This window comes from Neovison vison, chromosome 1 (genome assembly GCF_020171115.1).
Source record: "Neovison vison isolate M4711 chromosome 1, ASM_NN_V1, whole genome shotgun sequence".
Taxonomy (NCBI): domain Eukaryota; kingdom Metazoa; phylum Chordata; class Mammalia; order Carnivora; family Mustelidae; genus Neogale; species Neogale vison.
Genome location: NC_058091.1, coordinates 165175581 through 165201588, shown reverse-complemented (window position 1 = coordinate 165201588; position 26008 = coordinate 165175581). Strand labels below are relative to the sequence as shown.

At 43.8% G+C, this 26008-nt stretch overlaps 1 protein-coding gene across 1 annotated transcript in view; it reads right to left on the bottom strand.

Annotated features, from left to right (window-relative positions):
- The window catches only part of BTNL9 (butyrophilin like 9), a 47261-nt gene extending 22924 nt beyond the window's left edge, over positions 1-24337 (bottom strand). Inside the window, exons 1-7 of the mRNA XM_044262127.1 lie at positions 24175-24337; positions 19845-19978; positions 17937-18287; positions 15489-15770; positions 7837-7965; positions 7601-7633; positions 7286-7306 (exon numbers count right to left, since the gene is read on the bottom strand). Of these exons, the coding sequence (XP_044118062.1) occupies positions 7286-7306; positions 7601-7633; positions 7837-7965; positions 15489-15770; positions 17937-18287; positions 19845-19956 (928 nt within the window). The 5' untranslated portion in view covers positions 19957-19978; positions 24175-24337. The remainder of the gene's footprint in view (positions 1-7285; positions 7307-7600; positions 7634-7836; positions 7966-15488; positions 15771-17936; positions 18288-19844; positions 19979-24174) is intronic.
- Between the last annotated feature and the right edge of the window lie 1671 nt (positions 24338-26008).

The following is a 26008-nucleotide window of genomic DNA, read 5'->3' as shown; positions in this document are numbered from 1 at the left end:
ACCGGCATTCTTCAAAGAGCTGGAGCAAATAATCCTAAAATTTGTATGGAATCAGAAGAGACCCCGAATCGCTAAGGAAATGTTGAAAAACAAAAATAAAATGGGGGGCATCATGGTACCTGATTTCAAGCTTTACTAAAAGCTGTGATCACCAAGACAGTATGGTACTGGCATAAAAACAGACACATAGACCAGTGGAACAGAGTAGAGAGCCCATATATGGACCCTCAACTCTATGGTCAATTAATCTTCGACAAAGCAGGAAAAAATACACAGTGGAAAAAAGACAGTCTCTTCAATAAATGGTGCTGGGAAAACTGGGCAGCTATATGTAAAAGAATGAAACTGACCATTCTCTTACACCGTACACAAAGCTAAGCTTAAAATGGATAAAAGACCTCAATGTGAAACAGGAATCCATCAGAATCCTAGAGGAGAACATAGGCAGTAGTATCTTCGATATTAGCCACAGCAACTTCTTTCAAGATATGTCTCCAAAGGCAAAGGAAACGAAAGCGAAAATAAACTTTTGCGACTTCATCAAAATCAAAAGCTTCTGCACAGCAAAGGAAACAGTCAAAAAAACAAAGAGGCAACCCACGGAATGGGAGAAGATATTTGCAAATGACAGTACAGACAAAAGGTTGATATCCAGGCGCCTGGGTGGCTCAGTGGGTTAAGCCGCTGCCTTCGGCTCAGGTCATGATCTCAGGGTCCTGGGATCGAGGTCCGCATCGGGCTCTCCCCTCAGCAGGGAGCCTGCTTCCTCCTCTCTCTCTGCCTGCCTCTCTGCCTGCTTGTGATCTCTCTCTGTCAAATAAATAAATAAAATCTTTAAAAAAAAATGTTGGTATCCAAGATCTATAATGAACTCCTCAAACTCAACACACACAAAACAGACAATCATATCAAAAAATAGGCAGAAGATATGAACAGTCACTTCTCCAGTGAATACAAACAAATGGCTATCAGACACATAAAAAAATATTCATCATCACTAGCCATCAGGGAGATTCAAATTAAAACTACATTGAGATATCACCTTACACCAGTTAGAATGGCCAAATTTAACAAGACAGGAAACAACATGTGTTGGAGAGGATGTGGAGAAAGGGGAACCCTCTTACACTGTTGGTGGGAATGCAAGTTGGTGCAGCCTCTTTGGAGAACAGTGTGGAAATTCTTCAAGAAATTAAAAATAGAGCTTCCCTATGACCCTGCAATTGCACTCCTGGGTATTTACCCCAAAGATACAGATGTCGTGAACAGAAGGACCATCTGTACCCCAATGTTTATAGCAGCAATGGCCACAGTCGCCAAACTGTGGAAAGAACCAAGATGCCCTTCAACGGACGAATGGATAAGGAAGATGTGGTCCATATACACTATGGAGTTTATGCCTCCATCAGAAAGGATGAATACCCAACTTTTGTAGCAACATGGATGGGACTGGAAGAGACTATGCTGAGTGAAATAAGTCAAGCAAAGAGAGTCAACTATATGGTTTCACTTATTTGTGGAGCATAACAAATAGCATAGAGGACATGGGGAGTTAGAGAGGAGAAGGGAGTTGGGGGAAATTGGAAAGGGATGTGAATCATGAGAGACTATGTTCTCTGAAAAACAATCTGAGGGGTTTGAAGTGGCGGGGGTGGTAGAAGGTTGGGGTACCAGGTGGTGGGTATTATAGAGGGCACGGATTACATGGAGCACTGGGTGTGGTGCAAAAATAATGAATACTGTTATGCTGAAAATAAATTAAAATAAAAAGAAAACAACAACTTTGAATGACACAATGGAACAAATGGATTTAATAGATGCATTCAGAATATTTTATTCTAAAACAGAAGAATACACATTCTTTTCAAGTGAAGAGGGAACCTTCTCCAGAGTAGATCACATACTAGGTCACAAATCAGGCCTGAAGAATTCAAGATCTAAGTCATACCATGCAACTTTTCTGACCACAATACTATGAAACTAGAAGTCAACCACAAGAAAAAGTCTGGAAAGACCAGAAACACATGGAAGTTAAAAAAAAAAAATACTATGAAACAATGAATGGATCAACCAGAAGTCAAAGAAGAAATTAAAAAGGACATAGAAACAAATGAAAATGAAACCAAAATGGTCAAAACCGGTCCTAAGAGGCAAATATACAGAAATACAGGCTTACCTCAAAGAGCAAGAAAAAGCTAAAAAATAAAATAAAATCCTAACCTTTCACCTAGAGGATCCAGAAAAAGAACAACAAACAAAACCTAAAGCCAGCAGAAGGAAGGAAATAATTAAGATGAGAGTAGAAATAAATGATACAGAAACTACAAAAACAATAGAACAGATCAACGAAACCAGGAGTTCTTTAAAATTTGAACAGACTAATAACCAGCAAAGAAACTGAATCAGTAATCAAAAAACTTTCAACAGATCAAAATAACAATGAGATACCACCTCACACCAGTCAGATTGGCTAAAATTAACAAGTCGGGTAATAACAGATATTGGCAAGGAGGCAGAGAATGCACTGTTGGTGGGAATGCAAGCTGGTGCAACAAATATGGAAAACAGTAGGGGGAGGCTCCTCAAAAAATTAAAAATACAGCCACCATATGATCCAGCAATTACACTACTAGGTATTTATCCAAAGGATACAAACATAGTGATTCAAAGGGCACATGCACCCCAATGTTTATAGCAGCAATGTCTACAGTAGCCAAACTATGGAAAGAGCTGAGACGTCCATCAATAGATGAATGAATAAAGAAGATGTGGTCTATATATCTATAGTGGAATATTACTCAGCCATCAAAAAGCACGAAATCTTACCATTTTGCAATTATGTGGATGGAACTAGAGGGTATTATGCTAAGTGAAATAAGTGTATCAGAGAAAGACAAGTACCATATGATTTTATTCATATGTGGAATTTAAGAAACAAAACAAGGGAACATAGGGGAAGGGAGGGAAAAATAAAATAGGATGAAATCAGAGAGGGAGACAAATCATAAGTGATATAGGAAACAAACTGAGGGTTGCTGGAGGGGAGAGGGATGTTAGGGTAATTGGGTTTTAAGGAGGGCACTTGATAGAATGAGCTCTGGGTGTTCTATGCAACTGATGAATCACTGAATTCTACCTCTGAAACTAATAATACACCATTTGTTAATTAATTGATTTTAAGTTTCAAAAAATTCCCAATGAACAAAAGTTCAGAACCAGGGAGCTTCACAGCTAAATTCTACCACAAATTTAAAGATGAGTTAATACTTACTCTTCTCCAACTATTTTTAGAATAGAAAAGGAAATACTTTGAGGCCAAGCATTACCCTAACAGCAAAACCAGATAAAGATACCAAAAGAGAGAGAGAGACAGAGAGAGAGAGCACGATACACCAACATCCATTATGAACATAGATGCAAAAATCCTCAACAAAATCTTAACAAACTGAATCCAACAATACATTAAAAAACTCATTCACCATGATCAAGTGAGATTTATTCCTGGGCTGCAAGTGTGGTTCAACTTCTATAATCAATGTGATACATCACATTATTAAAGAAAGAATAAGAACCACATGATCATTTCAATAAATACAGAAAGACAAAGTACAACAGTGATTCATGACAAAAACCCTCAACCAAGTAGGTTTAGAGGGAACATACCTCAACATAATAAAGACCATCTATGAAGAATGGGGGAAAAAAGGTGAGAGCTTTTCCCTCTATGCTCAGGAACAAGACAGGGTTACCCACTCTAACCACTGTTATTTAACATAGTATTAGAAGTCCTAGCCTCAGCAAGCAGACAACAAAAATAAATACAAGGAATTCAGATTGGCAAGGAAGAAGCCAAACTTTCACTCTTTGCAGATGACATGATACATTAAACAGAAAATCTGAAAGACCCCAACCAAAAAAGTTCTAGAACTGATACACAAATTCAGCAAAGTTACAGGATATAAAATCAATGTACAGAAATCTGTTGTATTTCTATACACCAACAATAAAAAAGCAGAAAGGGAAATTAAGGCAACAATCCCACTTACAATTGCACCCGAGACAGTAGGATACTTAAGAACAAATCTAATCAAAGAGGTGAAACACCTGTTCTCTGAAAACTGTAATACACTGATGAAAGGAATTGAAGATGACAGAAATAAATGAAAAGACAGTTCATGCTGATGGATTGGAAGAACAAATATTGTTAAAATATCTATACTATCCAAATCAATCTACAAATTTAAGGCATTCCATATCAAAGTACCAACAGTATCTTTCACAGAACTAGTACAAACAGTTCTAAAATTTGTATAAAACCACCAAAGACTCTGAATAGCCAAAGCCATCTTGAAAAGGAGAAACAAAGCTGGAGGCATCACAATTCTGGACTTTAAGCTATAATGCAAAGCTGTAGTAATCAAAAGAGCTTGGTAATGGCACAGAAATCAAAGGAACAGAATAGAAAACCCAGAAATGAACCCAAAACTAAATGGTCCATTAATCTTCAACAAAGCATTAAAGAATATCCAATGGGGAAAAGACAGTCTCTTCAACAAAACAACATGCAAAAGAGTAAAACTAGACCACTTTTTACACCATACACAAAAATAAATTCAAAATGGATGAGAGACCTAAGAATGTGTCAGGAAACAACATAAATGCTTGAAGAAAACATAAGCAGAGAAAACACAAGTAACTTCTTTGGCATAGGCCTTAGCAACTTCTTCTAGATAGGTCTCCTGTATCAAGGTAAATAAAAGCAAAAACAAACTATTGGGACTTCATCAAATTGAAAGCATCTGCCCAGCATAGGAGACAATCAACAAAACTAAAAGGCAACCCACTGAATGAGAGAAGATATTTGCAAATGACATATCTGATAAAAGGTTAGTATCCAAAATCTAGAAAGAACTTAAAAACACAATACCCAAAAACCAAATAATCCAATTAAAAAATGGGCAGAATGCAAAAAAGTCCACATTCTCCCAAAGAATACAAACAGATGGCCAATAGACATGTGAAAAGATGCTCATCATCAATTCAACATCAGGGAAATGCAAATCAAATCTACAATACATTACCACCTCCCACCTGTCAGAATAGCTAAAATCAACAATATAAGAAACAACAGGTGTTGGTGAGGATGTGGAAGAAAAGGAACTCTCTTTCATTGTGGGTGTGAAAGCCACTCTCTTGTTTTGTGTGTGTGTGTGTGTGTGTGTGTTATTTAGTCACTATACAGTATGTCATTTGTTTTTGATGTAGTGTTCCAAGATTCATTGTTTACGTATAACACCCAGTGCTCCATGCCATACGTGCCCTCCGTAATACCCACTACCAAGCTCACCCATTCCCCTAACCTCCTCCCCTTTAAAACCCTCAGTTTGTTTTTCAGAGTCCACAGTCTCTCATGGTTCATCCCCCCCTCCGATTTCACTTTTCCTTTCCTTCTCCTAATGTCCTCCTTGTTATTCCTTATGTTCCTCAAGTAAGTGAAACCATATGATAATTTACTTTCTCTGCTTGATTTATTTCACTCAGCATAATCTCCTCCAGACCCGGCCATGTTGATGCAAAAGTTGGGTATTCATCCTTTCTGATGGCTGAGTAATATTCCATTGTATATATGGACATCTTCTTTATCCATTGGTCTGTTGAAAGGGATCTCAGCTCTTTCCACAATTTGGATATTGTGAACATTGCTGCTATGAACACTGGGGTACATACGGCCCTTCTTTTCACTACATCTCTATCTCTGGGGTAAATACCCAGTAGTGGAATTGCTGGGTCATAGGGTAGCTCTACTTTTAATTTTTTGAGGAATCTCCACACTGTTTTCTAAGTGGCTATAGGAACTTGTATTCCTATGAACAGTGTAAGAGGGTTCCCCTTTCTCCACATCCTCTCCATTTGTTGTTTCCTGCCTTGTTAATTGATAAAGTCCCTCTTGAAAACAGTATGGAGGTTCTTCAAAATGTTAAAAATAGAACTACCTAATGATTCAATAACAGTGGGTATTTACCCAAAGAAAACAAGAATGCTAACTGAAGGGGATACATGTAGCCCAATACATGGGGTACATGTACCCCAGTACTGTTTATAGCAGTATTATTTACAATAGCTAAGGTATGGAAGCAGCACAAGTGTACCTCGATTGATGAATGGATAAAGTAAGATGTGCTATACATACATACATGTATGTATATATAATGGAATATTACTCAGCCACAAAAAATGAATGCTTGCTATTTGCAATATCATGGATGGAACTAGAGACTAGAGAGTATAATGCTAACAAAAAGAAGTCAGAGGAAGACAAATACCATACAATTTCATCCATGTAGAATTTAAGAAACAAAACAAGCAAAGGGAAAAATATAGAGAGAAAATATTATATATATATTCATATATATGTATATATGAATATATATAGAAAAAGACAAAGCAAGAAACAGATTCTTAATATAGAGAACAAAGTGATGGTTGTCAAAGGGAAGTGGGTGGGGATTTGGGTTAAACATGTGATGGGGATTAAGGAGTGCACTTATTTGTATAAGCACAGGGTGAGCTACGTTAGTGTGGAATCTCTATATTAAACATGTAAAACTAATATTACACTGTATGTTAATTAACTGGAATTAAAATTAAAACTTAAAAAACAGTAATCCCTCATCCCTCATGGGAAAGTCAACACTGTGCTCTAATTTAGACTATGGTGTTAATTACTTTTTTTGGTAGGCCTTCCGAAGGACTAGGTGGACTACAAAACAAGCTTCTCAAATCTCGAAATTTCGTCTGGAATTTCACTGGGGCATACAAGGTGGTTCTTGAGGTCTTCCCCACCCCATCTGCCCCCACCCCCACACCATGGTTCAAGTTCCCTGGGGAGAAAAGCGAACCTGATAAATTAGTCACACTTCTGTGCAAATTAAAGCTGCCTTCCTTCCCAGTGGCATTCGCATTAAAAAGAGAAAGATGTCCTAGGAAGGTGAGCCGGTGGGAGTAAATGTTTAATGGTGAAATTGTAAACAAATCGTGTAATTTGCAGGAAAGGAGCAGGCCCGGTTTGTGGGAGAGTCTGAAGTCAGACCTCCGTGGCAGCTGCACGTGAATCCTGTGGGAGTGGAGAGGTGGGAGGCGCAGAAGGATGGATTTAGAATCACATTGTTGCCATCCGCCGCTCTCCACTGAGCGCCTAAAGCTACTGAACACTTTCCACCGCGCACGCACCGGGTTACCCCACTAGTCCGCAGCCAGCACTGTGGGCGCGGCACCCAGAACTTACCCAGTTCCGCTGTGAGTCTCTCTGGAGAAGAAACGAAGAAAAGAGGAAAATCTCAATGGATGAACACTGTGGCGTCACTCCCCTAGAGCGCACATACTCGGTCCCTGTGCGTTCCGGGGAACCAGGACCGGCTGCGTGCGTTGGAGGAGTGGACTTGGTGGCGGGGCAAGTGGCAAAGCAAACCCCCAGCACCCTGCTCCCAAGTACCCCGGGGTCTGAAGTCCTTACCTCCCCCACCCACCAAGTCCTCCCCCTCCTCCCACCACTTTCTGCTTCTTAGGGAAACGGGCAGCGTGCGTCCCTCTCCCTGCTTACCTTTGTCCTTCTCAGCATGCTTTCTCAGCTTTTCTGAAAGGTCGAGGGAAGGGGGGCGTAGGTGAGGGCCAGTGCTCGCCATTCTTCTGCAAGTCCCACCCCAGCCCTGCGTCGCCGCGCAACCGAGCCTCCTGGGTGCCCCTTCCGCCTCCAGCACTTTCTTCCCAGCAAAGCGCGCGCCAGGCGGGAGACCACCCTCACACACACCCCACCCCCCAGTCCAGTCTGCCCTTTACCTTGGCACCGCCGTTGCTTCTGAAAGAAGTACAGCGCCAGCGTCATGAGTAGAGCCAGGAGGAGCGGCAGTGCCACCAGCGTACCGAGGAAAGCCCTCTTCCAAGGGGAGGCTCCGGGTAAAAAGGCATCTGGAAAACACCTCACAGGGAGCTGTTTCGCTCTAGGCGCCACTAAACACTTCAGGGACAAGCCTAGCGTGCCGAATAGCCTTCCAAGCCGGCAGGCGTTAAATCTCGTGGGCAATCTGTAAAACGGACACGAGGGCGGCCGCACCTGCGCTCCGCGCAACAATCCGCGAGGAGGATCCCAGGACTAGGGGTGGACTTAAGCCACGATAGGAAAATACAAACTGAAGGGTATGGAAGGACTGATGATGGATCCCACCCACTCCCCCAGCTTTTAACTTCTGGGATCTTGGCCCTGTCCGCACCCCTCCACCCTAAACCTCTCCCCACAATTATCCTCCTGAAGAACATGAAAATGGAAGGTGTTAGTATCTGAAAACCAGAGAATTATTGCTCTGTACCCACACGGTTAAACCCACAAGTCAATTTCCCTGCCTTTTTTTTTTTTGAAAAATTAAAATTATCTTTATATTTATGCAGAAAATCCTTAAAAAATAAAAAGTGTCCGAATAGAACAAAGAAATCTACCAATATTTCAGGATACAAAATCAAAATACAAACATCAATTTGGAGTTTGTTGCATTAGCAACAACTTAAAAGTAGTATTTTTCTCATTACCAGTTACATATTATCAAAAATCTTAAAACACTAAAAATAGAGCTTCCCTACGACCCTGCAATTGCACTCCTGGGTATTTACCCCAAAGATACAGATGTCGTGAAAAGAAGGGCCATCTGTACCCCAATGTTTATAGCAGCAATGGCCACAGTCGCCAAACTATGGAAAGAACCAAGATGCCCTTCAACGGATGAATGGATAAGGAAGATGTGGTCCATATACACTATGGAGTATTATGCCTCCATCAGAAAGGACGAATATCCAACTTTTGTAGCAACATGGACGGGACTGGAAGAGATTATGCTGAGTGAAATCAGTCAAGCAGAGAGAGTCAATTATCATATGGTTTCACTCATTTGTGGAGCATAACCAATAGCATGGAGGACAAGGGGCGTTAGAGAGGTGTAGGGAATTTGGGTAAATTGGAAGGGGAGGTGAACCATGAGAGACTATGGACTCTGAAAAACAGTCTGAGGGGTTTGAAGTGGCGGGGGGGTGGGAGGTTGGGGTACCACGTGGTGGGTATTATAGAGGGCACAGCTTGCATGGAGCACTGGGTGTGGTGAAAAAATAATGAATACTGTTTTTCTGAAAATAAATAAATTGGGAAAAAAAAATCTTAAAACACTTCAGAAGAATTTTATGATAGGTGATCTTTTTCCCACTTCTTACAAACACTTGCTTCTAGTTCTCATCACAGCGTTGGAATAATTGGCTCACTGGAGAGACTTTGTCCTCAGGCACATGTGACTGAGACCCTCTCCCACAGGGGCCAGTGGGCAAAGAAATACACAAGCAAAATGGAAAGTAACCCTTTAGGAACTCCTGTGACAATTTAACATAATAATTTGGTGTCTGGAAGATTATTATTTTCAAAAATGATGGGTTTTATCTCAGCAGTCTTTTTAAAAAATGTGTTTTTTCCTTTTTTATTGTAGTAAAATATGTTTTACTATTTTATCCATTTTTAAAGGTACAATTCAATGACATTAAGTTACTTTCACATTGTTGTGGATCATCAACACCGTCCATATCCAGAACTCTTTTGGTCTCCCACACTGAAATTCTACCCCTTAAACACAAACTCCCCATTTTCTACTCCCTATCCACCTTGGACGCCAGCAACTGGCAACTTCTCTTCTACCTTCCGTCTTTATGAATTTGACTACTCTAGGTACCTCCCTTTAAGTGAATCAAACAATATTTGTCCTTCGGTGTCTAGCTCATTTCATTTAGCATTATGTGGTTCTTTTTTTCTTTTTCACTTTAATTTTTCTAGTAGCGCATTTTTATTGACTTGTACAAAAGTATTGGGCCACAAAGGATTGGTCCTTCACTACAGATGATTTATGGAGCTCTGATCTGTAGGTTAAGAGCAAGGGCTCCAGGTTCAATGCCTCCCAGATTTGCTAACCTCTACTGTGTCCCCTTGTTCAAGCTTCTCCTGCCTCCTTCCTCTTTCCCCAATGACCATACACATTCGTTCCCACTCCCACCGCTGGAACTTTGCGTTTGCTGTTCCCTCTACCTGAATGTGCTCCTCACAGACATGCACGTGAACCACATCCTCTTTTGAAAAGGATAAATGCAAATAAAAAGAGAAAGAATTGGATTTGGAAAGAGACGCCCTCCTTTTCCCTTTTCTTAGAACATTTCCTCATAAAACTCAAAAAACCTTTTCTCTCTCCCTCTCAGATATATGTAAATGTTTTTGAAAACTAAATAAGCTCTTGCTAGCTTTACAAGCCAGAAATGTTTTTAATTATTTATTTATTTATTTTAATATTTTAAATTTTATTTTTTCAGTGTTCCAAGATTCATTGTTTATGCATCACACCAAGTGCTCCATGCAATATACGCACCACCAGGCTCACCCAACCCCCCAACCCCTCCTCTCCAAAACTCTCAGCTTCTCAGAGTCCACAGTCTCTCATGCTTCGTCTCCTCCTCTGATTTACCCCAACTCACTTTTCTTTCTTTCGCCTAATGTCCTCCATGTTATTCCTTATGCTCCACCAGTAGGGGAAACCATATAAGGAGTTCAGAGCCTTTTCTTTGAAATGTAAATATCAAGGAGAAGGTGTCCCTATGTCCTATCTCATGGGGTTTAAGGTGCCTGGCTCCAAATTGTGACTATATGCTCGTCATAGAGATAGAAGCCACTCTATTTTTCCTCTGGATAACACAATTAGCTAACCCGAAAAGCCACCCCAACGACACAGTACATTTTCAATAAACTATGTGTGACTTGTGGTGTTGTTGGGTCCTCTTACTCAGTGACAAGTTATCATTTAGAAGGGTCAGATTTCTCTTTGTTATTCCACAGTCGACCCTTGAACAACACACATTTGAACTGCGTGGGTCCACATAGATCTATTTTTTAATATAGATACAATACAGTACTCTAAATGTATTTTCCCCTTCTTAAGATTTTCTTTTTTTAAAGTTTTTATTTTAATTTCAGTTAGCTAACATATATTGTAATATCAGTTATAGTTGTACAATATAGCGATTCAATACTTCCATACATCATCCAGTGCTCATCACTACAAGCCCTCCTTAACCCCCATCACCTGTTTAACCTATCTCCCTGACTGACCTCCCCTCTGGTAACCATCAGTTTGTTCTCTGTAGTTAAGAGATTGTTTCTTGGTTTCTCTCTCTCCCCCTCTCTCTTATTTTATCCCTTTGCTTGTTTGTGTTGTTTCTTAAATTCCACATACAAATGAAATCATATGGTATTTGTCTTTCTCTGACTTATTTTGCTTAGCATAATACCCTAGATCCAACTATTTCCTTGCAAGATAGCGAGATTTCATTCTTTTTATAACTGAACAATGTTCCAGTTCCAGTGTGTGTATGTGTGTGTGTGTGTGTGTGTGTGTGTGTGTGTGTGATTTCTTCTTTTATTCGTTCATCAACCGATGGACACTTGGGCTGCTTCCATATTCTGGCTATTGCAAATAATGTTGCTATAAGCATCAGTGTGCATGTACCCCTTCCAATTAGTGTTCTTGTATCCTTTGGGTAAATACCAAGTAGAGAACTTACAGGGTCATAAGGTAGTTTTATTTTTAACTTTTTCAGCAACCTCCATACTGTTTTCCAGAGCGGCTGCACCAGCTTGCATTCCCAGCAACAGTGCAAGAGGGTTCCCCTTTCACCACATCCTTGGCACCATCTGTCATTTCCTGACTTGTTACTTTTAGCCATTCTGACAGGTGTGAGGTGACATCTCATTGTAGTTTTGATTTACATTCCTCCATTGATGAGTGATGTTGAGCATCTTTTCTATTTTGTTTGTAGTTTCCATATAATTTATTTCTGCTCTAGTCTTAATTATTTCCTTCCTTCCATTGGCTTTCGATTTTGTTTGTTCTTTCTCTAGCTCCTTTAGGTGCAGGGTGAAATCATTACCTTTGAGCTTTTTCTTGCTTCCCCGAGTAGGCCTGTATTGCTGTAGACGTCCCTCTCAGAGCCACTTTTGTGGATCCACCAGACGTTTTATCAGACTATTGTTGTTCCATTTTCATTTGTTTCTGTGTACTTGTTAAGTTCTTCTTTGATTTCCTGGCTGACCCATTCGTTTGTTTAGTAGCATGTTACTTGACCTCCGTGTTTTTTTGTGTTCTCTCCAGATTTTGTCTCCTTGGCTTTAACTTTCACAGCATTGTGGTCAGAAAAGTTACATGGTGTGATTTCAATCTTCTTGAATTTGTTGAGGTTTTCTGGTCTGCTAATATGTGATCTATTCTGGAGAATGTTCTGTGTGTACTTAAAAAGAATATGTGTTCTGCTATTTTAGGATGGAATGTTCTGAATACATCTGTTAAGTCCATCTGGTCCCGTTCGTCTTTCCAAGCCATTGTTTCCTTGTTGATTTTCTGTTTAGATGATCTGTCCCTTGATGTAAGCAGGGGGAGTGGGGTTACTGTCCCCTACTCTTATTGTATTACTATCAATGCATTCTTTTATGTTTATTATTAATCAGTCATCTATTTGTGTGCTCCTATGTTGGGTACATAAATATTTACAATTGTTTATCTTCTATTTGTATAGACCCCTTTATTATTAAAGAGTGTCCTTTGTCTCTTTTTACAGTCTTTGTTTCAAAGTCTGTCTTTTCCAAGATAAATATCATCACTACAGCTTTCTTTCGACATCCCCGTGCATGAGAGATGTTTCTCCATCCCCCCACGTTCAATCTACAGGTATCTTTGGGTCTAAAATGGATCTCTTGTAGGCAGCATCTAGATGGGTCTTGTCTTTTATCCATTCTGCCACCCTTTGTCTTTTGATTGGAACGTTTGGTCCGTTTACATTCATGGTTTTCCTTATCTCTGTGTTAAGTGTCTCAGTCATGTCTTCTAGTCTTTCCTCAAATCTGGTGAGTATGCTTATGATCATTCCTTTATTTTTTTTCCCTAGTTTCCTTAAAGGTATATTGGATTTTTTTAATTAACATATAATGTATTATTTGCCCCAGGGGTACAGGTCTGTGGATCATTAGTCTTACACAATTCACAGCACTCACCATAGCACATACCCTCCCCAGTATCCATCCCCAAGCCACCCTATCCCCTCCCCCCCCAGCAGCCCCATGATCATTGCTTTTTTTTTTTTAATTTCTTTTCAGCGTAACAGATTTCATTGTTTTTGCACCACACCCAGTGCTCCATGCAATCCGTGCCCTCTCTAATACCTAACACCTGGTATGATCATTGCTCTAAATTCTCTGTCATACATGTTACTTACATCTGTTTCATTTAGCCCTCTACCCTGGCTTTATCTCATTCTCCCATTTGTGATCAATTTCTCTATCTCTTCATTTTGTCTGCCTCTCTGTGTCTGTTTCTGTACATTAAGAACGTCTTCTGCTTTTGAAAGCAGTGATTTGATGAAAAGTAGGTCCTGGAGTGCCCTGCAAGATAATGTTCCCTGTTTACGAGAAACTAGCACTTTAGCAAACCATCTTATGTGTTCTACTTATGCCTTGCTGTTGGGTCTGGCCCCTTTTCTTTTCAGTGTAGTTGTCTACCCTCACTCTCTTCCTGCTGTGGGTGTGTTTGCTCTCAGTGACGACAGTGAGACCCAGGCATGCCTGCTCTGAGGGGGTGTGCCCACTGGGGAACTTAGGAGTGTGGTGGTGATGTTAGCAGTATTTGCATTGGGCCCTGAGTCCAGAATCCTAAAGCACTATGGTGGTTGGGAGATCTTGCCAGGCTGGTCGGGGTACAAGGCTGGCCATAGTGCTTGGTGATGGCTGGATGCGGCTGAGCCTGACACATGAGGGTGGCTGGTGGTGCATGTGTGGGCACTGCACCACAGCTGGGCAGGGGTTGTTGTGGCAGCTATGCACCTGTTGGCTGGACAGGGCGCATGGGCATCTTTAACAAAATTTGCCCTGAACTCTGGATCAAGACAATAACTGTGTATGCAGCCCCACCTCCCGTAGGTGGCTCTGTGTTTATGCTGGGGTCGGGGGAGGAAGATGGCACCTGCCACCTCCCTTATTTTTAGAGAAGTCCCCCAACACTCTCTGAAATCAGGATGAACAGATCTGACTCCCATTTACCTCAGCTTTGTGCAAACTGCCTTTTTTATATTGCCTCTCTGTGCAATCTGCTGTCTCCCTGAAGGCAGTGACCCAGCTGTCACTCACACTGCAAGCCAGTGCATGGTCAGATGACTTTTAAAGCTCCAGGCTCCAAATCCCACTGTTTTTACAAACTTAAAGATAAACGTTAGGGGAAAGAGTCTTCCCTGGGTAAACTCCCTGGTACAAGGGCCCATTTTTCTGCCCTGCTCTGTGCATGCAGCCTCCCTCTGCCTTTCTGACCTTCCCAACCTCTCAGCTGCAGCTTCTTCTCTATATTGAACTGTGGAGTTTCTGGTTTATTGACTTGGATGTGGATGGCATCTAGTTGTAGATGTGGGACAGGAGGAGCTCAGGGTCCTCCCACTTGACCATTTCCCAAGATCCTCTCTCCCTTATGGCTTTTAAAAATAGCATCTTCTTTTCTCTAGCTTACCAGATTGTAAGAATACAGCATATAATACATATAGAAAATCTGTGTTAATCTTTTCTATTTATGTTAATGGTCAACAGTACATTATTAGTAGTTGAGTTTATGGCTGTCAGAAGTTAATAGGGGGATTTTCAAATGCTCAGGGCAGAGGGTGGTGAGCAACCTTAACCCCCCGAATTGTTCAAGGGCCAACTGTAACATAACTATTTATTTGTACCAATGCGAAGAATGACCAAAAGTTAGGTTTATCCTCAAGACTTAAAACAACTAGTCAGGAACATTAAACCCTTCAGTGTGTGCCTCATAAGAAGACTTGGGTCCTAGATAATGGCCTCACCCTTCAACTCATTGCCTAACTATCTTCTTCCCTAACATACCACTTTTAAATCCACGTGCACACCTCACCACACCTTAGCACCCTTCCCAGCTTCATTTTTCTGTTACAGCACCTAATATCTTCTAATCTTATGATATAATTCACTCTCTTGTTTATGTTTCCCCCATAGAAATGTGAACCTGAGGGCAAGGGTTTGCGGCACATTGCTTACAAATATCGTTTGGGGGATGAAATTAGGAACACATGGGCTCTCGTGATGACCTCTAACAAGTAGTTTCTGGGTTTTAGGGCAGAGACTTTGGTGCATAATGTTGATTCTGTGGGGCCTCCCAGCATACTGTTTGGGAGAGTGGTAAGCTGTTGTACTCCTAGTAGGTTCCTCATATCCAAAGGGCTGACTTCTCAGGTGTCAAGTTCTCAGGTGTCAGGTTGTCAAGACAACCAGGCTCCAGTACCATTGTGCCCTTTTAGATGACCTTTGGAACAATGCGCATGGAGGATATGGTGGATAGGAAGATGAGGGTTAGTCAGCATCTACTCACCTGCTATCTGGATGGTGAACTCTTTCTTCTGGAGCAGAAGAGAGTTCTGGATGGAGCAAGACACATTGTTATGGGCCTCTCCTTGGACAACCACAGATGTTTCCAGATTGAACAGGCCCTGAGCATCCTGGACAATCGTTTCCGTCTCTGGAGATAAGCACTGTCCTTTATGATCTTTCCACTGAGCCTGGGGTTTGGGGTACCAGCCACTGGAGCTGCACCTCAGCTGAACACCTCCCTTATTGAAGCCCTCAAGGGAGATGCGAGGGTCTGAGCCCAGCCCTGGGAGAGGCAGTAAGAGTGGGAAAGATCAGCCTCCTTCCTAGAAGGTGTACATGAAGTTCATGCTACCAATGCAACGTCTACAGGCATCATAAGGCATCACAAACTGTGACTGCTCTTAACACACATACAGGCTCATAGCCCCCAGCTGTGGGCTATGAATGACAGTCTAAATTTGTGGTGGAACATGGGTAAATGCCCCATGGGGTGGGGCATGGGTAGGTGGGACATGGAAATAGTAGTACCCATGAGGGACATTTGGAGATATTGTGGGGGGCATTTGGCTAAGAAGGGGTCCTGGCATTTCATCGTACTACACAAGAGACTGTCCCCTGAAGTAAAGAAAAATGCCACCCTACATTTCCATAGATTGTCCTCTGTCTCTCTTGAATCCCACCAGAGTTCAGGTACCTATGTTCCACACACTCTTTTGTCTCCCCATCCTGTGGAGCTAACTTCATATTTTGAATATACAAAACATTGATATGTTTAAAGAGCAATACTGTAAAAAAATGTACATCAGGAAAGCCCCAGACCTTCCTCCATCCTCTGCATCCACTGCTCCCTCTTCTCCTTGAGGCAGCCAATTCCATGAATTCCTAGTGCAGCCTTCCTGTGCTCCTTTCATGCAGTGTTTGTTTTTTCTTACACCAGAGTTTTACAGGCTATAGAACCTCTTCTGCACCTTGCTTCCTAGAACCCCCTCCTCATTTTTGGGGAGTGTGTAGTGTGGATCACTCCATTGGGTGATGGACGATACTCAACACCTTTGCTTAGATAGTTAGATATCTCCCTGTTATGACCATTACAAAGGATGCTACACAGATTAAACTTATATGTACGCCCTTTTCCTGTTGGAGCTGTGGGAGGCTTATCTTCAGGGTAAGCTCCTAGAGGTGGGCTGCAGTTCAAATGGTGGATGTATGGGTAGTCCTGTTAGCTATTGCCAAATTCCTATGCACTGGAGCTTTGCTTTGCTTTCCATCACCAGGGTACAAAGCAGAGGCCTGCTTCCCCACAGCTCCACCAAGGGTGTATGGTCAAACTGCTGAGTTGTTGCCAATCTCACAGGTAAAAATTGCATCTCAGTGTATCTTTAATTTGCCTTTCTTTCATGATGGGTAGGAGTGATCATCTTTTTTATGTTTAAGGGCCATTTGTGTATCTTTTGTGAACATTTATTTTGTTCAATTTGTAATGAATCTTCCTTTTTAATAGTTTTTTTAAAAAATAGATATGGGGTACACTATGGAATATTATGCCTCCATCAGAAAGGATGAATACCCAACTTTTTTTTTTTTTTAGATTTTATTTACTTATTTGACAGAGAGAGATGACAAGTAGATGGAGAGGCAGGCAGAGAGAGAGATAGAGAGAGAAGCAGGCTCCCTGCTGAGCAGAGAGCCCGACGCGGGACTCGATCCCAGGACCCTGAGATCATGACCTGAGCCGAAGGCAGAGGCCCAACCCACTGAGCCACCCAGGCACCCTGAATACCCAACTTTTGTAGCAACATGGACGGGACTGAAAGAGATTATGCTGAATGAAATAAGTCAAGCAGAGAGAGTCAATTATCATATGGTTTCACTTATTTGTGGAGCATAACAAATAGCATGGAAGACAAGGAGTGTTAGAGAGGAGTAGGGAATTTGGGTAAATTGGAAGGGGAGGTGAACCATGAGAGACTATGGACTCTGAAAAACAACCTGAGGGTTTTGAAGGGGCAGGGGGTGGGAGGTTGGGGGAGTCAGGTGGTGGGTATTAAGGAGGGCATGTATTGCATGGAACACTGGGTGTGGTGCAAAAACAATGAATACTGTTACACTGAAAAGATATTAAAAAAATAATAATAATAAATAAAGTGACAATAAAAAAAAGAAACAGATATGGGGCCACCTGGATGGCTCAGTGGGTTAAAGCCTCCGCCTTTGGCTCAGGTCATGGTCCCAGGGTCCTGGGATTGAGCCCCGCATGGAGCCTGCTTCCCCTTCTCTCTCTGCCTGCCTCTCTGCCTACTTGTGATCCCTGATTGTCAAATAAATAAATAAATAAATAATCTTTTAAAAAAATAAATAAAATTTAAAAATAGATACGTTTTCCCCTTTTCTGTGTTTCTCTGTCTACTCTTGAGCAAAGCAGCTCTGTCTCTTTGGCCAAGTTACATACCTGCTACCTCCAGTTCCCAGACGGCTTCCTTGGAGAAGCTGCTGGAGAGGAAACGGCACCCGTACAGGCCCTCATCAGCAGGAACGACACCATGGAGCCGCAAGTTCACACTTCCATCCATGATATAATCCTTGATGAGTTTCGTCCTGTTCTGGAACTGTGCCATTTGCTGGCTGTAGAGCTCTTGTCGCCCCTGGTACAGGTGCACCACGTCAGAGGTCTGACTCCGGAACCAGCGGATCTCCATATCCTCGGCATCCAGGTATGGTGACAGGTGGCACGAGAACTCCACCTCTTCGCCGACGAGTGCCAGGATGGGCTCCCCGGGGCCTACCACCCTGACCTCCTCCTCTAGGACAAGAAGCCAGAATGACAGCTGGAATCAGCTTTCACCCAAGGTGAGTTTATAGCACATTCCTTTGCAGCTCAGCAATCTACAGAAAACCATTCAAATGACAAAAGACACTTTGCAAGACAATTGGCTTTGGCTTTCTAAACATGTAATTGTCATGAGTATGCCAGGTGAAAATATACACAAAGGATATTATAACCCCGTACAACGTGCGGTGCTGGACTAGTAATTGGTTTGAACCAACCAGCTACAAATGTTTTCTTGGGGACAGTTACATAAATATGGCCAGGACATTAAATGAAAAGGAATCTTGGACCAAAAAAAGCAAGTTTCAAAACAGTATGTACACTATTCTCTTATTTGATTAAAAAATGACATGTTTGCATAAAAACATGGGCAGAAAAAAGGTCCAAAAAGACATATACCGAATCGTTCTTGGTGGTAATTTCCATAGGATGGGAATAGATATGTTCCTGTTTTTTCCTTATCTGATTTTCTATTTTTTTTATAACGCTCGTGTACAGTTCCTGTAATAACAAAGAGTATTAACGTAATCTATGGGGGTTCCTTGCATCATTGGTTTTTCTATCTAAAGGCCAAATCTGGTCTTCAAGATCTTTATTTATCAGAATTTTTTAAAAAATTTGATCATCCTCTTAAATGGTGCCTCCTTGTGGCTCCTCTACTCCCTGTTTTCTGCAATTCCCCTGAGAGTGGCTATTCCTGGCACAGTCCCTTTGCATGTGCTGTTTCCTGCCACTCAGGATGCCTTCAGTATTCTTTCTGGCTTCACCTTCTCTTGTACCTCCTTTTCTTCCTTTGAAACTCTGCTAAAACCCATTCCCAGAGTGTCCCCTTCTTGGATCCCTCCCATTCTTCACTTTGCTCATAGACCATAGCAGTGATGTTTGTTGTTACTCACTCCATTTGAAACACTTTTTTGCCCATTGGGTACAGCCCCAACACCTTCTCTACCAGCTTCCCTTTCCAGGTTCTCTCAAGCTGTCTCTTCCTCCCACACTTGATGCCGGCCCCTTTTCCTGGGAGCATAGACTGCCTCAGTTTACCCTCCATCTGTCATCTTCCTGGAAATTATGTATCCTTCATGAGTCTACTCAAGCAGTACCTCCTCTCTAGTGTTTTTGTTGGCTTTCTGGAAAAAAAACAAATTTCTCTTTTAGCTGTGCTTACAGATCTTTGGATATGTTTCTCTGACAGCCATATCACTGAACAGCTTTCATGTTCTATCTCCTACGCTTGACCTTCTTGAGGCCTGGGATGTGCCTGGTCATTTCGGTGTCTCTGGTTTCCAGCTTGGGGAATCAGAGAATTGCATTCGCTTAATTAGTTTATACTCTCTGTTGGCTGCTTCCTTTGCGAGAGATGTTGAGCCTGAGGTCCTCCCTGTCCTTCAGAAGCTACAGCTTATATGTGGGGGAGGGCCTGATACAGCCGAGGGGGCTGTGGATCTCAGCCCTGGGAGCCCCTGGCGGGAGGGAGGTGAGAAGCTGAGGTGCTCATGGCCCGGCTGGCTGGACCACCGATTTGACAACTACCTGAGTTCAGCTTTCCGGGCTGGAGGAGAAAAAAGAGATGGGTGAGGAAGAAGACACTGCTGGGGAGAGGCCCTCTCTGGCAGGAGTCTGGGAAGACTGGGAAATCCACCATTTCTTCTCAGCAGCAGAGGCCCCTGGAGAGGAACAATGAGATGCAGAAATGGAGCAGGAGAGCTGGAACACAGCCCAGCAGGCCTGCAAAAAATTGCAGCTTCATTTTTTTTTTTTTAATAATAGTTCCTACCAATCTCAGGGCCTTCTTTTAAACCATGGCTGGATGTGAGAGCTACTTCTAATTTTACCAGGTGTCACTGCTGACCTTGGCACAAACTCATGGAGCTGCGAGGGAACAAGGCCAAAGGGTCCCAGAGGAAGCTGTTTCTTGGCTTTGCATTGTTTAGAGTCAGGAATAGAGCCACACATTGTGTGGGGGCTCCTCACAAAGGAAAGGAAAGGATTAAGTGCCTTTCCCCAAACAAAGGGAAACCTGTAAGGTCTCAGAGGTATTTTCGTTCTCCCTGCCCCACTTCCCTTTGGCCTGGAACATGAGGTCCACAAACAGGGGAACAAACACGGAGTTCTGGTCTTTCAGAAGTGGGATGCAGCCTGCCAGCTCCCACCGCAGCTGAGACACCTTCCTCTGGGCCCAAAACCTCAGGTGGAGGCTTCAAGAGTTCACCTGTGGCTGACCCTACCCCTGCAAGACTGTGTCTCCCAGGCCACATTAACAGACTTGTCTCATCTAGGGACATCACCTATTCTTGACCCACTTGATCCAGCCCTGGCACAGGTGAGGGCTGTCGCGTTTCAGTCCTGAAACCCCCTTGGGACCTGGGATTTCAGTCCTGAAACCCCCTTGGGACCTGGGATGACATCTCACTGTCTGATAGCCAGTGAGCCTGGGCAACCCATACATCTTGGGATACATTCAAGCTTCTCCACATGTCTCCTCTGTTTAGTGGTGGGACTTTAGGCAGATTCTATAACTGATGGAACCTTGATTTCTTTGCCTGAACGATGGAAGAAACCAATGCCAACTCAAGGGGTCATTAAGCCTTCCCTGGGAGGACTAGGTGCTCTTTAGTAAATAGAAGCCAGAACCACCAGCCTTTGCCACCACCTACCAAACATCTCGCTCTCCATCTTTTAGACTGCACACTCTCCTTTCACTTCAGCTTAGCACCCATGAGGGGAAGACAGATTCCTTCAGCTCCCCCCAATCTCCCCATCTCCCCTCTTCTGCCACCTCACCCCTTTGCTTCATTCTCCTTCTCCTGAAAACATGTTCTTGATGTCCTATGGCTGCAAAGCCATACCCACATGGTAATCGCATCACCAGGGTGTAGAAGAAAGCCTTTAGAAGCTGCTGGGTCATGTAGCAGAAGAGTGGTCAGAGGAAGTATGCAGGTGAGTTAATGGTGTGTGTGTGTGTGGTGGGGGGATGTCTCTGAGCTGGAAGGACCCAGCCAGTGGGAATACAACAGGGAGGGGCCAATGGCCAGTGAAGCCAGTGGGCCAGGGGGTTGGAACCCTCCCCTCATGGAGCTCACACACAGGTGGGCAGGCAGAGGAGCAAGCTGGAACAGCTCCTTAATGCTTCAAAAGGGACCCCTCAGGTTTTGAAGGGGCGGGGGTGGGAGGTTGGGGGAACCAGGTGGTGGGTATTAGAGAGGGCACAGATTGCATGGAGCACTGGGTGTGGTGCAAAAACAATGAATACTGTTACGCTGAAAAGAAATTTTAAAAAATTAATACCAAAAAAAAGGGGGGGACCCCTCAGCAAGAGAAGGTCAGAGGAATCCCTGGAGGGAGCTTGACCACTTTGATGGCCACTAGTAATTGGAATTACTAGTCACACAATAGTCAGCATGAACACAGACTATGGGCCCAGGTCTAGGCTCTGGCCAGAAAGTCCAGCCCCTTGCCCTTTTACCAATGACAAGACACTGGTAACAAAGGAACCCCAGAACAGGGTGTCACGCTGGCTTTGCATGTTCTCTCGCTCTTCCTGTTCCTTCTCTTTTTTCTTGTGTCTCACTATTCTCTTCTGGACTCTCAAGACAGAGTCCCATGAAGCCAAAAGCCATGATGGTATATCAGTGCCAGCTGGAAGCTTCCAAAACAAGAGGGGCTCAGAGGACACTTATGGGTCCATTTATACCAGTCAGATAGTGAGGAATTAGTCAAGACCTGTGTTAAGGAGTAACTCGGGTTCTCCTACCACACAGTAACAGAGCATTAGACAGGCTCACAGCTGGGGGCCCCACTTTCTCTAAGCTAGGAGGCTGCCACCACCTGAGGGGAGCAGTCCCTGTGCTCCAGACTCTGGAATTTGTAGTGGTACCTCAGTTCTTATCTATTTATTTATTTATTTGGCAGAGTGATAGAGAGCACAAGTAGGCAGAGCAGCAGGCAGAAGGAGAGGGAGAAGCAGGTTCTCCGCTGGGCAGAGAGCCCGATTCAGGACTCCATCCCTGGAGCTTGGGATCATGACCTGAGCTGAAGGCAGAGGCTGACCTGACTGAGCCACCCAGGTGCACCCACACCCTTTTCTGGCAGAGAGATAGAGTCCAACCTCAGCTCTCTGTTGTGAAACACCATGTGAATTCCATCACTGAGGCTGCAGGGGAAGGAGATCATAAACACACACTCACGCATACATGGGCTTATGCCCAAAGTAATAAAAACTAATATGACCTGAGCACTTACTATCTACCAAGCATTTACTTATACCAAAGTAATTATCATCATCATCATCATCATCATCGAGAGGTCTGAATCTCAGACCACAGGAAACTGAGGCACAGGGAGGCAACTCAACTAGGAGGTGGTGGAGTGGGGGTTTCTCCTAAGCTCTGCCCTTGTGCAGATCAAGCTTTGTCCTCACCATCTTTGTCCTGGGTCGGGGCTGGAGCACTCTCTGTTTTCCTACCCACCAGAGTATGACTCCAGTCAGGGACCATCTGACCACAGACCAAAGTGCTCACCCTGACAACATCTCACATGCACTGAAGAAGCAGACTGAGTCCCCAGGTCTCAGCCACAAGACCAAGCAAGCAAGTATGAGCAACCAATGCACAAGTGAATAAAAATCCCAAACTCCACTGCTCATAAAACAATTCAAAACCAGAGTCTCCCTCAAACCTTTCCAACAGCATCTTCTTGGACAGGAGGTACATGCCTTGTGGACCCTTTGCTCCCAGTGCACAGGCATTGAAAAGCCTTTAACTTGAAGGAAGACTGGTGATTTCCTGAAAGGACTTCAGAGGGGCTGAATGCCCCTTTCTGCCCTAAAGGGCCCCCCTCCTGCCCACCTACTGCCTGAAGTCCACCCTGTCTAACCTCACTCTCCAGCTCAAAGGCTTTGATGCTCACTGGAGTGCAAGTGTCTGTGAAGGGAAACATTTTCAGAACTCAGCTGTTCACACCACAGTGTAAATGGATTTCAGGCTATTTCTCATGAAGAGGTTTTGCTGGGGAGAGAGTCTGGACACACTGGATGTGTCCGGGGGAAGGTGGAAGACCCAGAGAGGAGAAAGACAGCCAGAAAGAGGGTCTCAGGCTGGAGCTAGTCTTTGCAGGTGGGGCACGTTCCTTCTACTCTCCGGGAGCCTCTGGGATGTCCTCTGAAGGCACACAGAGGAGTAAGGGTTGCACACACTGATGATGAAGGAAAGCCTCCACCCTCCACCCAAGGGAATCATGTTTCCTTGCATTCTCTCCCTGGCTTCACTCTAACCTCATCCCAGTCTTCTCTTTCTGCATCTCCAAACCCTAACAACACCTGATGTTCTCTTAATTTGCAGTCCCTCGGCTCCTGAGTGTCTCTTTAAAGATTATTTTTTGCTTTTGCCACTTCTGTGAGCTTGGGCTGTGTAACAGCAGTGTGTCTGTCGTCCTTCCACTCTTGCATCCTAAGCTATACACCTTGAGAGGCAGAGAACTCTCCCACGCTCTCCGCCTCCAGGATCCGTTGCAATGTTCTGCCCTCCACAAGCTGTCAGCCAGTGCTCACTAATCTACTCTGGTTTGATTTCATTTGCCCCACAAGGTGATTTCCAGCCCCAGTCTCCAGGTAGATGAACCGCCCCAGTAAGAGACCTCAGGGAGGCAGAAGGGGGGATGGGGTAGCTCAGAGTCCTACCTCCTTGTGTGAACCTGCCTGAATGAGTATCTCCCCTTAGCCACACTTGGAACGACACATCCCGCAGCTAAGTTCAGCCTGTGAGGTGAGGCCAACCCATCTTGTCCTCTCTCCAAAGCCATCATTTTCTGCTTCCCATTTCTGAAAGGTGGAGGTTTCAATAGGTGTTGAGAATGAGGCACGTACCTGGCCAGTAATAGCAAGGAGTCTGAAATAGCAGATGATTCCTGGTGAGCTCAACTCCCTGCAAAAGGCATGACTGTAGTAATGTGTCTTGGTCCCAGATACTAAGGTCCCCCGGACATGAACTATCTGCTGAGTTCAGGAGGCCAGCTCCTCTGTGACAGAATTACCCACCCACTTTCTACCTTAAGACACACACTGCATGCTCTGCCCTTTGCTATAAAAACCAAGATGGACAGAACAAAACAAGGAAGTCTCTGTCATATCCTGTCTCTGTGAGAAAAATTGTGAATGGAATTTCCATGGACAATATCCCCCTGAGGTATTAGAAGGAGGGGAAAGGTAGTTGGAAGCTTTGCAGAGACTATGAATTGCAGAGAATCAGAGCAGGGAGAAAATGTTCCGGTTGGCTGCCTGGGGTCTTTGGGGCTCCTGGGGGAACGGGACGGCCATCCCCAGCTAGCCCCTCTCTCCTCAGTGTCACACTGAAGGATGCAGAGACTGGAATGGACTATCTACAAAGGGCTGGTGATCAACTGTTTACCAGCTCTGCCCATCTCTGCATGGCAAGGGAAGTAAAGAAGATAGCCTGAGAGCATTGTCATAAGTAAAGCCCACAAGAGCGATTCACATAGAACCTGGAAATAGGATGGGGCACTGTACTGGGATTTCTCGAATGGAGTGGAACTCCATGAAGAAGAAGCAAGCACTACCTCACATCACCCCATGGTCATAGGCCATGGTGCAGCCACCTGGCTGAACTCCACACTGACATCTTTCCTAGAAGACAGGTCAGATCTGGGGCACAGGGTAGCTCACTCACACGCAGGACACACTCAGGGACTCCCAGGACTGTCCGATTTTTGGGAATGGGCCTGTGCGTGAGCTAGGGCTTTGAGTGAGAAGAGGGAAGTGAGAAGACTGAGCAGAAAGTGACCCTCCATGTTCAGGCGGGCTAGGGCCTGCAGCAGAGAATTACGCATGAAAGAATGGGTTTGAACTGGGGGTTGTCTGGAGGGGACTTAGGGGTGGGGGAGTGAGAGAACCCCCTCCGCAGCATAAGGACCATCCTCAAACACAGCGTGGGGCACCAGAGGAGACAAAGCAAAAAGTCATGCTGAACTCACAAGTGGATGAGTTAATCCTTCTCTGAAAAGAGCAGAAAAAACAGCAGTAAAAGGGGTTTAGGATGAATTTGGGAGTGCAGAGGCAGGCTCGGGAAGGCTGGGGAGCTACCTCCTCTCCCAGATTTGGAAAAACCTGTTTTCCCTCCTCTTCAAGGTCCTTGGGGGAATGTGTGGCACCTCCATCTCCACCTCTCCTCCCAGCCTTCTCTTTCGTTATTCCCTTCCTTGTTCTTCCCCAGTCAGCACCTGCAGCCACGACTCTACCCTTCTCGTCTTTCTGCCAGTCCGTCCTCTTTCCCCAAGATCCTGCTCAAGACTCCTTCTTCCAGCGTCGTCTTGGGTGAAGTCCACCTTTCTTGCTGGATGAACCTCTTCCTTCTTACTCAAGTTGCGCCTCGAGCTTGAACATGTGTTAATGTCTTATAAGAGCACACATGGCAAACGTCGTTATGTGACTGTATTTTCATCTACAATTCTGGCCCTTGGAATTTAGGGATCAAGTCTCCCTGGCCCTTGGCATATTCTCAGACATCAGCAAATGACTCTTTACAAAAAGACTAGTCAGTTGCACAGACTGACATACAAAAGAAGAGACAGTTATGGACAGAGAGGGATTTTGCTCTGTGCTCCTCAGGGGCAGAAAGAATGGGTTTGAACATTTTTTTCATGTGTCTGTTAGCCATTTGTATGTCTTCTTTGGAGACATATCT